The 15,778-nt window shown below is 39.8% G+C and overlaps 1 protein-coding gene across 2 annotated transcripts in view; it reads right to left on the reverse strand.

Annotated features, from left to right (window-relative positions):
• Positions 1–1,913: 1,913 nt before the first annotated feature.
• The window catches only part of tars3 (threonyl-tRNA synthetase 3), a 14,779-nt gene continuing 914 nt past the window's right edge, over positions 1,914–15,778 (reverse strand). Inside the window, exons 3-19 of one of the 2 annotated variants that reach the window (XM_027161556.2) lie at positions 15,439–15,626; positions 14,145–14,268; positions 13,637–13,761; positions 12,410–12,527; positions 12,127–12,191; positions 11,970–12,048; positions 11,696–11,842; positions 7,490–7,588; positions 6,551–6,717; positions 5,960–6,122; positions 5,666–5,803; positions 5,432–5,509; positions 5,257–5,357; positions 5,033–5,137; positions 4,117–4,189; positions 3,472–3,586; positions 1,914–3,000 (exon numbers count right to left, since the gene is read on the reverse strand). In XM_027161556.2, the coding sequence (XP_027017357.2) occupies positions 2,852–3,000; positions 3,472–3,586; positions 4,117–4,189; positions 5,033–5,137; positions 5,257–5,357; positions 5,432–5,509; positions 5,666–5,803; positions 5,960–6,122; positions 6,551–6,717; positions 7,490–7,588; positions 11,696–11,842; positions 11,970–12,048; positions 12,127–12,191; positions 12,410–12,527; positions 13,637–13,761; positions 14,145–14,268; positions 15,439–15,626 (2,034 nt within the window). In that variant the 3' untranslated portion in view covers positions 1,914–2,851. The remainder of the gene's footprint in view (positions 3,001–3,471; positions 3,587–4,116; positions 4,190–5,032; positions 5,138–5,256; positions 5,358–5,431; positions 5,510–5,665; positions 5,804–5,959; positions 6,123–6,550; positions 6,718–7,489; positions 7,589–11,695; positions 11,843–11,969; positions 12,049–12,126; positions 12,192–12,409; positions 12,528–13,636; positions 13,762–14,144; positions 14,269–15,438; positions 15,627–15,778) is intronic. The other variant, XM_027161558.2, reaches the window with a different exon arrangement.

Genomic DNA, 15,778 nt, shown 5'->3' on the forward strand with positions numbered 1-15,778 from the left:
ATTTGTTATACTGACAGTATAGAGAGCAGGGGGGTTTCTCCTGAAGTCCACTATCATCTCCACTGTCTTGAGCGTGTTCAGCTCCAGGCTGTTAAGGCTGCACCAGACAGCCAGCCGTTCAACCTCCACACACAGACAGACAGACGCACACAGAGACAGACAAATACACAGGCAGACAGACACACACAGACAGACACATACATAGACAGACATAGACAAACACACAGACAGAGATTGCAAAATTATTTAAAAATGAAAATAGTAAAAATGGTTAAAGAAAAACAAAAAATAAAAATTGCTGTGAATGTATTCTGGTGCAATCAGAAATCACCTCATTAGTTTAATGGAGTTCCCATATGTGTAATTAACATGTCAAACGATCTCAATATAAACACCTATTCCTACACACCCCAGCAGCTTGGAGAGCAACAAACAGCCCAGGTGTGACTGCCTAGTGGAGGCCTTCCATAAAATGTCAGAAAAGCAAACAAGAAAGCTGTTAGTACAACTTTCCTTAGTGATGAAACCCTGATGGAGGCTGTGGGGGACAAGATGGGTTATCATAAGAGGATCTAAAAAGGAAATTGAGCCAGGCCTGAGGGATACTCCACAAGTCAGACCAACTGAAAGGATTGTGCCTTCTTGGGCTTCTGATCCACGGCTTAGAGGAAGACACGCCATCAGATGGACACTCCACAAAGCTGGGATTTATGGGAGAAAAAATAGCCATATGAAGTCATGTTTACCTCAGGAACAGTTTCACAGCAGAGAAAAGTCTGTTTTTTGGTTTAATTAACTATTTATTTCATCAAAATACTTTGTACCTTCGATATTTGGGAATATTGTACAAATTAAATGGTAAATATTCCATTTAAATTTCTATTTTATTTCTAAAGAAACTGTGGAAATGTTCAATGGGTGAATACTTATGCAAGTCACTGAATGATTTCTGAATTTTATACACAGCGTAGATGGTTAGGTTTTGTTGAATAAAATATACATGTTTAAACTGTGGATGCCAGTGTCCTTATCTATGTCGTGGTGTGCTGGGGAAGAAGAGAGATGTTGTACGACTGGACAAACTAGTGAGGAAGGCAGGATCTGTGGTTAGAATAGAGCTGGACTCACTAGTGACAGACTGCTCTCCAACCTGGACAACACCCACCACCCTCTGCACCCGTTATTCACCAGGCAGAGGAGTGTGTTCAGAGGCAGACTGCTGTCTCTGTCAGGCTCCAGTACAAGACTGAGGAACTCTTTTATCCCTGTGGATATTAGACTGTACTACACCTCAGTTATTGCACGGTGGAAACAAGATACTGACGAGGGACTCAGTATTTTATTTTTTATCTGTATTTACTTGACTTGGTACTACTGGACATTTCATATTTCATAAAAAAAAAAAAACCACCACCACCACATTTGCACATGTTTGGATGGAGGGAGGGGGGATACACTGTTGTGATATTACTTTTCTGTATGTTGCTATTGGTTGAATTTCCTCTGGGATCAATAAAGTGTGTCTTTCTATCTATCTATCTATCTATCTATCTATCTATCTATCTATCCATCCATCCATCTGTCTGTCCGTCCGTCGGCTTGCTCATTAGGGATAGATGTTAGAGGTAAATATTAACTTAAACTATATTTATTTATTCTGCTTCTATATTTCTGTAAAGCTGCTCAGATACAATGTGAATTGTTAGACAGTTAAATTCAATTTATTTGTTAAGCTCTTTTATCTTTCTAGCTATCCTCATTTTTGAACAGTTTATTAATATTAAAAAGAAACTTCCAAGAAGTATTTATTAATGAAGACTCACTCACACTCATTTATTCTTCATTATTCTCTCAACTAAAACACGCTCTCTCTCTTTCACACACACACAATTAAGATTAAACGAGGACAACAATCACTGAAAATGGTTTATTCTTCAATATTCCCTGCAGTCATCAAAGCCTTTACTTCAGTTTATCCCATCACAAATCACTCCATCAATTCTTCCCTTTAACAGCACAACACAATTCACAAGAGTCTGGCTGAAATTTTAACATCTGTGTTGTAACAGTCAGTGCAATTGACCAAAAAAACAAAAAACCCACCCAAAAACAAACAAACAAACAAACAAACAAACGAACAAAAAACAGCATCATTGCAATGACATTTTGTCAAAATTGATTTTCTGTATTCACGAGTTTTCAAGCCAAATGTCACCTCCACCGACTGCTTCCCACGTGTCTACTAAACTGCTCAGATTTCATACGCACTGAAAATGAAACAGAAATTTCATTTACTTTCACTCATACGTTCCCTCTAAAGCTGTTAAAGTCTCTTTGTTGAACTCAGACCATCATCACGTCCCACTTTCTCTGCCACTGCATTTCCCTTTACAGTTTGTCCTGTTTTTGTTCTGTCTGTTACACACGATGACCTGATCCCAATGCAAACATAAAGCCTCTTGCTTCTCATTTAGGAAATTAGTGTTTATTAATCTAGTCTTGAGGTGTTACAGGGTCTGAAGTGTTCAGGGTTTAAATAATAATAAAAAAGTATTAAATCACAGATTTGATCAACCTTAAAATTGACAAGCTGTGAAAGTAGAAAGCTGAGAGAGAAAGAGGGCAAGAGAGAGAGCAAAAGAAAGGGAGAGCGACAGACAGAGAGAAAGTCAGAGAGAGACAGGTTACTCTAACTAGCCAAAAATAAATAAATAAATAGTTTAGTTTAGTGAAATGAACTAAACAAGATGACTAACTATGAACCCATGACACCTCTTAGAGTCATTATCTTCTACCTACCAGCTACAATTGGGAAATTGGATCTGAATTGGAATCAGGTCGGTGTATTTGTTTAGAAAACTTCCTCGGCATTCCTGCAGCGCGACAGTTTGAGCAGCGAGAGCCGAGCCAGAACCTCGGTCACAGTCAGCTCGCCGTGGACCTTGTTGTCTCTCGTGCGCACATTGACGCCGTTAGTCATCTTCTCCTTCTCACCAACCACTGCCAAGGACAACATCAAAAGAGGGAAAAAGAAAAACAAATAACGCATAATGATTTCCATGTTAATTTCCGCAGCTGTTCTACAAGAGCAACAGTTGGCATAACAGCATTGCGTTTCTTTTTTTTTTTGCGAACAGACCCGAGATTTGTTCGTAGTCAGAGAATGTACGCACGTGTCAAAAACATCACACGTAGCTAACGAGTGAGCGAGGCGGCTATTGTACCAAGTCTACTGCCGTTTTCTAGACTTAAGTATGCTAGATCTTGTGTTAATATTTTTCCAGCCCTGAAACAAGCTCCGCCCCCTCAGCTGGAGCTGTTTACTAGGAATATCAAGAATTAACTCATAAAAATAGATTGTTTATGATATTGCTAGTTATCAACAACAACGAAAACAAACAAACAAACAAAAAAACACACAACATGCTGGAATTGTGTGACGTTACGGAAGCACCCTGAATCTTTTCTTACCCAAAATGAAGTTGTACTGGGCAAGCTGAGCGTTGCGGATTTTCTTGTTCAGAAGGCAGCCAGAGTCGAGGTCTGCGTCCGCCATGAAACCCGCCTCCACAAACTGCTTACACACCTGTGGATGAAGAGTCTTCATGCTACTGTACGCTCACTAAACATATCTTCACCCACATTTATCCAGCGTCTTCTGATCTAGAGTCAGCAGATCTTCAGAACATTTTAGTTGTATTTATTATAACGCTGCTGAAATCTGATTGGTCAGTAAGTGTTACGTCACATAAAAATTCACCTCACTGATGGTAACATTTCTGACACGAGTCTCCAGTTCCACTTAGATGTTTTGTGATGTTCCTCAACATAAACAGAACCATGAATGGATAAAAAGTGATTCTGTAATTTGTCATAAGTAATAAAATGTATATATATTACAGCTATTACATTTATTCCTGTCTCAAATGGCTAGAATGATCCACACCCGCATTTTGATAGAAACTCGTTCATCATCAGATCGGACGTGCACTGAATATTATACTGGATACCTCAAATAAAAGGATTTTCTGAGATTTGGCCCAAAATTAGATTTAACCTCCTAAACTGTTGTCTTAAATAAAGTTAAAACAAGTAGTCAAAGACAGAGTAGCCTACTTCACTGGCGTAGTCTTCCAGGGACGGATTCACAGGCACTACCATGACCTGGCGAGGAGATAACCAGAGCGGCCTGAGAAAACATGAAGACCACAAGAGAAGTTCATGGATGTTTAGACATGAAGAATGTTCCTAGTGTTCCTAAAGTTCCTACACACACACGCATACGCACACACACACTTTGCTTTTATACACTAAAAAGTAGTATGGATTAAAGTGTTCCTCTTTCTAAAACCGACCGCCAAACCATCTGTGCTTCAGAGGTTGAAAAGAAGAAAAAAAAGTTAAAGGCTTATCAGCATTTTTTTCAGCAGATTTGTTTCTGCAAATTTCAAGGCATCGAGTCTTCAGATGTGGTAGCTCAGTGGTTAAGGTGTTGGGCTACTGATCGGAAGGTCATGGGTTCGAACCCCAGGTCCACCGAGCTACCACTGGTGGGCCCCTGAGCAAGGCCCTTAACCCTCAGTTGCTCAGTTGTAAGTCACTCTGGATAAGGGCATCTGCTAAATGCCATAAATGTATAAAGGCTGTAAAATTGCAAATATGTACCAAAAACTAGCTAGAATCAAATAAATTACTGTTTTTCAAAGTCTTAACACTTGATGCTTATAAAATATTATTATTATTATTAATAATAATAAAAAAGGAAGCTAAATAATTATGTATTTATTCATCAGTGCTGTGAGATGAGAAAGAAATTTAAAAAAATGCCAGAACAGATAAATAGGACGTCCACAAAATAGGGCAGAAAGAAAAAAATAAGAAATTAAAGCAAAATAATTCAAAAGAAGATAAATAATAATTGCTAAAAGTAAAAGGAAAAATGTTTTAAGCATTAACATCAGTGCCAGATGGAGGAAGGTTTCAGATACTTCATGCTTAGTACATTAGTTTTTTATAGAAATAAACCTATTACCATTTTCCAGCGTAGTTTTCAGTGAGAATGGCGATCATCCTCTCTACCGAGCCCAGGATAGCGCGGTGAATAATCACAGGCCTGGCTTTGTCATCTCCGTCCGTCCTGTAAGCGGATTTGATAGTCGTGTAAATCAGTGAGAAGACCACACATTATAAAAAACACTTAATATACAGGAGGTTAATAAATGGTGAATAATGTGAGAAGTCTGGAATATTCCGCACCCTATGTACGTTAAATTGAAGCGAATAGGCAGCTGGAAGTCCAGCTGGATGGTGGCACACTGGTGATAACGGCCGATGGCGTCCTTGATCTTGATGTCGATCTGCAGAGGCAAAAAATAAGATAGTAAGCATTCGTGTCATTGTGTGATTGACATCAGCGGTGTCAAGGTCTCACCTTTGGCCCGTAAAAAGCTCCATCGCCTGGGTTTAGCTTCCACGGTTCCCCAAACTCGTTCAGACTGTTCTCAAGTTGCTGCACGTGATTCAGAAGTAAAAAACAATGAATTACATCATTAAAAATATCTCTAGTAGAAAATTCTCACCTTTCTCAGATGTGAAGTTATCTGTAATTCTACATTTTTTAGTGAAATGTTTGTAAAATTCATCTAAAAATTATTGTCTGTAGCACCTTCTCAGCCTGGTCCCACACGGCGACGTCCCCGAGGAACTTCTCCGGCCGGGTGGACAGATGCAGCTGGAAGGAGAACCCGAAGACGTCGTAGACGCAGCGCAGGAAGTCCAGACAGCCCTTCATCTCCGACTCGATCTGGAAGTAGAACAGTGGAGCAACATGAGGACTAGAACAGAAACTCAGGAAGTTAATATACAATGTGTCTATAAATGAAAAGGGTGAATTTTGTTTGTGTGAACGTCCTGAAACATGTACGGGAACTCCAGAAGGTTGGAGGGTTGATTATTGTACCTGGTCCATGGTGCAGAAGATGTGAGCGTCGTCCTGCTGGAAACGGCGGACGCGGGTGAGTCCAGTCAGTGTCCCTGAGAGTTCATTACGGTGCAGCACGCCAAAATCAGCCAGCCTCAGTGGAAGCTCTCTCCATGACCGGGGCCGGTGAGAGAACATCAGACTGAGAAGAGAGAGGAAAGAGAGAGGGATGTGTGTGTATGAAAGACAGAAAGATATAGTTGGACATGCATGTGTATGAGAAAGAGAGATGTGTGCAAAAGAGAGAGAGAGACAGACAGGGGTGTGTGTGTGTGTGAGAAAGACAGAAAGGTGTGTGTGTGTGTGTGTGTGTGTGTGTGTGTGTGTGTGTGTGTGTGTGTGAGAAAGAGAGAGAGAGAGAGGTGTGTGAGAGAGAGAGATCTGAAATGTCACATCATCTGGGACCTGGTCAAGATCAAGTTCCTGCTCAGCGCTGTGCTGAGTTAGAAAATTCACAGACTGAACTTCATAATCATCAACATTATAATAATAATAATAATAATAAGTAGTAAACACAAACACTAATGCTGCGTTGGTGAACAAACACCTATTCCTCACTGCTGGCTTTACCAGTGTCCGGGGCAGTTCATGGGCTTGAGGGCGAAGATGTCCTGCTCCACAGGGAAGGAGAACATGTTCTCACTGTAGTGCTGCCAGTGTCCTGACGTCTCCCACAGCTTGCTGTTGTAGATGTTTGGAGATGCCACTTCCTGAAAACCTCTTCTCCAGTACTCCTCCTTTATTTACAGAGATCACATCAATAAATAGGTGTCGATTTTACACGACTTAAAAAACCCTGACTGACAGAACACGACTTCAGTTACCAGAGGAACCAAAAATATAGGAGGTATACAATTGAATGGCGAATTTTTGATTTGTTAGATAAAATAAAAAAAATGTTTTACTTCACTTTAGCATTCAAATCACGACACTTTATTTATTTATTAAATAAAAAACGCACATGCCAAGTGAAATACATCAACATACGATATTTAACACATTTATAATGATTAGATTATTGAAGATTTTTAAGTCTTAATTCTAATCTTAATCTAATTGCCTTATTTTTTTATTAAAGTCATTAATTTTATGCATACATAAAAATAAATTTAGCTCATTTAAAGCATTACTGGAGAGGTTTCTATTTCATTCGTTTAAAATTAAAAGACAATTTCGAGCTTGAAAGAAGTATAAATGCATAAAATACAAAAAAAAAGTGAGAATTATTTAAAATGCTTCCTATAAAAAGTGTTTCTGCGTTCTCAGATTTACACTGACACACATTTTAACACCCTGAAGGAGTTTCCAGTCATTACGGTATTGTTATGGAAATGACATGTTCTCTACTGAAGTCCCCTATACAGCTGAAGAAGAAAAGCGCGCACACACACACACACACACACACACACGTCTCCGTACTGTGCAGAAGGGAATCTGCCAATCACATGCAGGAGCGGTGTTATGTAACGCATACAGAAGATAAAGTATGAATGTGTGGAGCAGATTTACCCTGATGAACTCAGTCAGAGTGTTGTAGATGTAGGCGCCACGAGGGAGGAAAAAACAGCTGCCTGGACTCAGATCATGAAAAAAGAACAGCTCCTGATCCTGAATCAGAGAGAGAGAGAGAGAGAACGTGAGAAAGAGGGGGAGAGAAAGAGAGAGAGAGCATGAGAGAGAACAAAGAGAGAGAGGGGGAGATATAGAGAATGAGAGAGAGCATGAAAGAGAGAACGTGAGAGAGAGAAAGAGAGAAGGTGAGAGAGAGAGAGAGAGACAGAAAACCACCAGAAATACAGTGAAGAAAAAAAGTGAGTTGATCCCCTGCTGATTTTGTATGTTGTATGTTTGCCAACTGACAACTAAACACTCAGTTTATAATTTAATGGTAGGTTTATTTTAACAGTGAGAGACAGAACAACAAAAACACATTTCAGAAAAGTGATAACTTGACTGGAATTTTAATAAGTGAAATAAGTATTTGATCCCTTATCAGTAAGCACGATTTCTGGCTCCCAGGTAACTTTTATACAGGTAACGAGCTGAGATGAGGAGCACTCGCTTCAAATAAAGGGAGCACTTGAAGGGAGGGTTCCTAATCTCAGCCTGTTACCTGTAGAAAATACTCCTGTCCACAAACTCTCCACCATGGCCAAGACCAAAGAGCTGTCTAAAGACGTCAAGGACGAGATTGTAGACCTACACAAAGCTGGAATGGGCTACAAAACCATCGCCATGCAGCTTGGTGAGAAGGTGACAACAACAGTTTGTGCAATTATTTGCAAATGGAAGAAACACAAAATAACTGGTCGATCTCCGTCAGTCTGGGGCTCCATGGAAGATCTCACCTCGTGGAGCTTCAAAAGATCATGAGAACAGTAAGGATCAACCCATAACTACACGGGAGGATCTCGTCAATGATCTCAAGGCAGGTGGGACCAAAGGGAAACAACTGGTAACACACTACGCCGTGAAGGACTGAAATCCTGCAGCACCAGCAAGGTCACTCTGCTCATGTACAGGCCTGTCTAAAGTTCACCAATTAAATCTGAATGATTCAGAGAAGAACTAGGTGACACTATTGTGGTCAGGTGGTCATGGAGGTGAAAACATTGTGCTTTGGGGTGTTTTTCTGTTAAGGGGACAGGACAACTTCACCAGATCAAGAGAACCTCCTTGGAAATGGGTCATGGATGAGTATTCCAGCATGACAATCAGAATCAGAATCAGAAAGATCTTTATTCCCAAGTACGTTTTCACATACAAGGAATTTGTTCTAGTAGAGAAGCTCCACAGTGTAAACAGACTGGCATTGACAAGACGGACACATATAGAATATAGACAGTTGTATGTACGGTGGAAAAAAATGTACAAACTGAAATAAGTAAGTATGTGTTTTAAGTAAATAATGTAAGAATAGTGTTGTGTGTTCTGTGTATGTCAATTGTTCATCAGATGGATCGCCTATAATCAGATGGAATGACAAAACACACAGCCAAGGCAACAATGGAGTAGCTCAAGAAGAAGCACATTAAGGTCCTGGAGTGGACCAGCCAGTTCCCAGACCTTAATCCCATAGAAAATCTGTGGAGGAAGCTGAAGGTCCGGGTTGGCAAACGTCAGCCTCAAAACCTTGGTGGTTGTGTTCTTGTTCATCTTGTATTTTTAACAACACAGGTAGTGTTGAAAATGAACCAGATAATACTGTATACACAGAAAATATAAATAAACGTAGAATTTAAATAACTATACAGGTAAAGGTGTATTGTAGAAGAGTACAGGTACAGTAGAAAAGGTTTCCTGTGTCGCTATGTGGAGCATCTTGGCATCAGCTACCCTCAGGTTTAAGCCGAGAGCACAGAGAAGGAGATACAAAAGACAGCTGGATAGATGAATGGACTAAAGTCTCTCTGCATCGCTTTCTTTTATGGACATGGCCTCAATGCAGATTTGCAGAAATGTATAAATTCAGATCAACATGATCCTTTTTAAATGTCACGTATGATCAAGCCTGAGGTGACGACGAGGAAAAACTCTCCGAGATGAGATGAGGAAGAAACCTTGAGAGGAACCAGACTTAGAAGGGAACCAGTCTCATCACACCGAGTGGGATTCTACATCATTTCCCTTCCATAAACGTGGACTATATAGTTGTGTAACCAGGAGATTCATTCTATTTTTATCTCAAAGCCGATTTTGCCGAAGTTATCATCTGTTCGCTGATGGAAACGTAGACAAACAGCATTATGGGTAACGTAGGAGAGACATGAAATAATATGAGAATAATATTAAGAATGTTTGTTATATAAATCCCAGGATGGAACTGAAGTTCAGATGTTATATGAAAATGGTTCAGGGTGGACAGGACGAAGAGTCACTTATGTTCAGTAGGAGGACGCACAGTGCCAGAGTTTTCCATCTCCACAGGGACTCGAGGTGACACATGGCATCAAATCTGCTCTCAACTTCCAAGACAAACTGTTCTCCGAGTCTTCCAACTTCAGAGCAGTAGCGTATGTCTGCAGGGCAGGACACGCCGCTGCACACCACAGGGAGGATTAAAGTCAACATCAAACCCAGAACCTGCTACACTTTCTCAGTCACGTACAGTACGCATGACTCTATAGGAGTGAGAAGGAACAGGAAATGTCTGCCCCTGATGGACCAGCTGGTCATCAAGGGATCAGTAGGAAGCGTCGATAACACGCTGATCGAGAACGCGACGGTGGGTGAAAATTTATTCTGTGCATTTCCTTGACACCGTGGCTTTGATGCAATATCGAGACTGTTACATCCAATGCTGCGAATTCTCTCCGGCAATCTGCTAGCACGTGGAATACAGTAAGCTCAGACTCGTTATTTTGCTTTTAAGAGACGACTTGACGTTCAGCTCAAATCACTGTTTGGTCCTTGGGAACTTTCCGCTGCTCTTGTGGGTTGGCAGGAAAAATAAAAACGACACCTAATCGTTTTACACACAAACGTCCGATTTAAAACTAAAGAGTTCTTCCATAGTAGGATCATTACGAAGATCATTAAACCAAAATAAATAAATAAATAAATAAATAAACAAACCACCAGAGTGGATTGGAATCAGGCCAGAGCCTGAACTCATTTCCTCTGAATATTCCCATGATACAGTGACCGAGACAAGTCTAGATCATTATAGTGAGCAATAAGTAAGAAAAAAGCCGCTCGGGAGCGTACAGTTGGAGGAAAATATCCAGCAGGGAAATATGTTGTGCAGTGTCACTGTTGAAATGCAGAAACGGATTACTTTCCAACAAGAGCAAGTCCCAAAGTTTTTGATTCCTCACACAGCAGCACCGCAATCTGTCAATCATTCTAAACATATTAATGATTTATCATTAGGATTTGTTATTATCTGTTTAGAGGTAAGCAGGGCACGGTGGTTTAGTGGTTAGCACGTTCGCCTCACACCTCCAAGGTTGGGGGTTCGATTCCTGCCTCCGCCTTGTGTGTGTGTGTGTGGAGTTTGCATGCTCGGGGGTTTCCGGTTTCCTGTGAGTGTGTGTGGGTGAATGAGAGTGTGTGTGTGCCCTGTGATGGGTTGGCACTCCGTCCAGGGTGTATCCTGCCTTATTGCCCGATGACGCCTGAGATAGGCACAGGCTCCCCGTGACTGAGGTAGTTCGGATAAGTGGTAGAAAATGAGTGAGTGAGAGAGTGTTTTTTTATCCATTTGGAGTTACATTTAATTGTGTAAAATGTGATTATAAATATATAAAAAAAATTAAAAAATTAAATAATCTGCACATTCGATTATGCTTTTTTAAAAAAAAGTAATTTAAAGTTATGTTTTTTTTCCTTACTCTTCAAATAAATCAATGAATGCTACTTGTGGAAGGTAAAGTGAAAATCCCTCGTCATCCTGAAGCGTCGACAGAGTTCACACCTCTTCGCACGCAGACAAGCAATGAAAAGAATAAACAAAAAAAAAAACATGCCTTTTATGCTTTTCTTAAATAACGTTTCTTTCATTATGTGAGCGTCTGCTACGAACGAGCTGCTGCTAATTTTGAGTCACGTTGCAACCGCCCGAGCTGCTGTTAGAGCACAACGATCTAATCATCTCCTCTCATTATATTATATTATATTAAATTATATTATATTACTGAACGTATTATCTTTCTTCGGTATACAGTGTACTATTAACACGAGCTCGAAAATAAGACCCGGACATTCCTGCCTCACCTTTCCGATTTTGCGGTGATCTCGATTCTTGGCCTCTTCCTGAAAGCGCTCCCACTCCTTCAGCATCTTAGCGTCGGGGAAAGAAATCCCATAAATTCTCTGCAGCGTCTCCATGTCCGAGCGGCCTTCCCAGTACGTAGAGGAGTTCTAGATGGCAGAGATCTGTGAAACTTGGGTATCTTTATACATGCGATCATATTTTTAATATTATATTAATGCTAATTTGAGGCACTTTGTTATTTTACAGACTCTCTGGACAACCTGGACAACGCACCTTGTAGATCTTCATGGCTTTGATCTTGCCCGTATGGCGTACGTGCGGACCTCGGCACAGGTCAATCAGAGGGCCACATCTACGAATACACAACCATTCAGAACCAGAACGCACAACATCCCCCAAAAATCTGTTATTTATTTATTTATTTATTTACCTGTACACTGTAGTGGTAGGCGTGGTGACTTTTTCATTCAGGATGCGACATTTAAACTTATTGTACTGTGTAAGAAAAGCAAGCCAAAGATAAATACCCAAATACAAAGATTATATTATACACAATAGTAACGGCCTTAATCAATAATACCTTTAAAAAATCAACACCATATTCTTTTATTTTTAACTGTTTAGAATTCATTTCGATGAGAAGCTTATTATTTTTACGTAACACGACCACATGCGCTCTCTGTTTTCGTTCGAGTATCTGGAAAGGATTTTACCTTGAACATCTCCAGCAGTGTTTCCTTGCTAATCTCCAGTCTCTCGAACGGCTGCTTGTCTTTCACGATGCCCTTACAGAGTAACTCCAGATCTCCGAACTCCGTGCTCGACACTCCTCTAACAGAGACATAAAGGAATATCTAACCACCAAATTAGCATGATATACGGCACACGGATTAAGAACGAGCACAAAATATCTACCAAAATGAGCTTCATTTTTCTATATGAAACTATAGAGTTGCCAGTTTAATAGGTACATCTACTGCATGTTTCATCGGATTAAAAAAAAAAAAAATTAAAATAAATCCAGGTCAGTAATTTGTGCTGTGTTTATGCCAATAATTATTTACGCTTGTGTCGGTTTAGTTCCTATAAGTCAATAATAAATAACAGCCTGGTCTCCTGCTTGTATGTGAATAAGTCAGACAAAACCATTATTATTATTATTATTATTATTATTATTATTATTATTATTATTATTATTATTATTATTGTGCTGTGTTTAATGCAAATAGGAGTGAAAAAAAGTGTAGATTCTTTTCAGTTTTTCATCAAGTGTTGCTGTGACTTGATTCCTCTAATAAAAATCTTATTTTGCATTTTTTTGGTTGGTATATATTTTAGTTAATATGTTAAATACATACATATATTAATATAAATGTATTATCCAGCTAATGGTAATATCAGTAATGATTAAATAAACATATATATATATATATATATATATATAGAACAAACACACACACAGGTTTGTAGGCCATCTGTCTTCTTGCTGCACAATTCTTGTCTTTATCGTTTGACGCTTCAGAGCTACAAGCTGTACCCCACTCCCACCCCCACCCCCCCAGAGTTTTCCTATTTCATGCTAAAGAAAGGCTTTGAAAGTGAAAGTGATATCCTTATAGCGAATAGTGATAATGAAGCGAGTTTGAGTTTAATTACAATAACGTCGCTGCATACAGAAACAGAACACTTCTACTGTATAGAAACTCGACAAACACGTTTAGTCAAATGTTTTTTTTTTCGTGCATATAATTTGTGAAAGTGTACGGCGTACCTAATAAACTGGCAACAAAGTAAAGTGATTCATTTCCTATAACAGAATGCCCGGACATGATCGGTTTGAATCATATCACAGTCGTCTCTTGTAGCTACCAAGACTGTCAGAGCTGCTGTTATAGAAAACGAATCAGTCGATCAGGAGTGAATAGATCCTGTACACTCACTTCTGGCCGTCCAGGAACATGTCGTAGTAGAAGCCGTTCTCGATCGGAGGCCCGTAACACAGACAGCCTCCATAAAAGCGCTCCATGGCTTCTCCAAGGATGTGGGCACTGGAGTGCCAGTATACCTGAGGGCACAGAGACCGAAACATTAAGCGGCACATCACAGCAAAAAAATAAATCAATATTCGGAAGAGCTTGCAAAGTTTCTAAATTACTGCAGGAGAATCATGTGCTGGCAATTTTACCAAACCACTTGCCACTTTGGTTTCTTTGCAAAAATTAAAAAAAAAAAAAAAAGTCTTGGACGTGATGCAGAATCCAGTCAATGGAAATTTAAGGGCCCAAAAGCTTTCAACTTTTAGGCAGGAAATGTTCTGAGCAAACAAACAAAAAACCCTCTTTTATAGACTGTTATCAACCCATACGTTACTAAGCCTACGCCTTGTTATTCAGATCAGATCATACGAGTCTAAAAACAAGAAAAGAATATCGAAGGTCAGATACTCACAGCCTGGGCATCTTCGTTGTCAAAGCGCAGTAGTTCCAGAGAGCAGTCTTTCTCCAGCGGACGATCTAAATCCCACAGCTCGTCGTCCACCCGCGCGACCACACAGTTATCGGCCAGACCCTGACTGCATGAGCAGAAAACCACCACAACATTCAGCACTGAAACACAATTCAAGTAGGAAGTGTCCAAACAGAATCAACAGCATCTCAGAGCTAAACCGCACTCATGATCTAACCAGGAACTCCTGAAGGAAGCTTTAGGTAAGACCATCGCTGTGCTTTACAAGCCTTTGTGTGTTGTATGGAAGGTAGTGTTTACTAAACTAATGTAAGGTTCGGACTACATAAGGAAGCAAGGGAGCAGAAACCAAGCAGCCGAAACATCTCCAGGTGATAAAGTATGGTTTTTATTTGTGACTGGATCTCAGGCTGGAGATAAGACATCTGGGTGTGTTCACATCAGATTATTTAACTTCCGCAGTGCATTAAAAATATGTTCTTCAGCTATTAATAGATAGTTACACAGGTGCAAAACAACAGAAAAAAATGAACCCAGATAAGATGTCAGCACAGTGTTTTATGAGCCACTGTTCTTTGAGTCATACTAAAGCTGTAGATGTTGTAAGACAGCACCCTCACCTGGAGAAAATGTGACAACGCTCCTGTGCACAAAGCAAGAGCTCCATAAAAGACATGGAAGATACCGAGTGTCCCGCTCTGAGCCCTGGAAGAAACCTGCACTGAGCCCTGACTAGATCTAGAATCTGTACTAAGATGTTACTGGTCTCTTGAACATATTCATAACTAAATGGTTCTTTCTCTTGGATAAAACCAGCACTTTGTAAAATTTCCAAATCTTATCCTTCAAATTATAAAGATATTTTGTCTAAATGTATTTTGTCGTCTCATGATTTGCTCTTAGAAGGAAGATTATACATAAACGCAAATGATAGTATGTTGACGGCCCTGAACTGTCACTCTTACTACTCTAAATCTGTTTGTATATCTATATAAAATTGAGTTTGGTCAACAAGATAAATCCAAAAATAAATAAATAAATAAATAAATAAATAAATAAATAAATAAATAAATAAATAAAATAAAATAAAATAAAATAAAATAAAATAATAATAAGGCTTGATGTGAATATGCGGATTAAGGACAGTATGTGCATCGTTCATCATGACCAAACTGATTTCTACACTAACGATATTTTCCAAAAACTGCCTCCAACATTAATTATACCCAGAGCCAATGCACAGACACGAGGGGATACATTCATCCCAGCAGCCCACCTGATACCGCAGGCCAGTTGGTAAGGAGTAGTGACCCAGGATTGAGCCTCCACTTTTTGTCCATCAGGCAGTTGGACGTAGATGGGCTTGCTGTTAGCTGCCTGCTTGGCCAGATTGGCATCACTCTCATTCTTCAGTCTTACATAGAGCTCCAAGCGTTCTGATATGTAGCTGGGACATGGGTTCAGCTGCTCCACAAAAAACAAAAAAACAAAAACAAAAACCACACACCAAGTCAAATACTACCAGCAATCCATGGTGAATTTATTTCAATCATCCTGCACTACAGCTCCTGAACGGTCCAACAATTCTACCATGTATAGTTTACTCTGATCCAGGA

Source organism: Tachysurus fulvidraco, chromosome 13 (genome assembly GCF_022655615.1).
Source record: "Tachysurus fulvidraco isolate hzauxx_2018 chromosome 13, HZAU_PFXX_2.0, whole genome shotgun sequence".
NCBI classification, from domain to species: domain Eukaryota; kingdom Metazoa; phylum Chordata; class Actinopteri; order Siluriformes; family Bagridae; genus Tachysurus; species Tachysurus fulvidraco.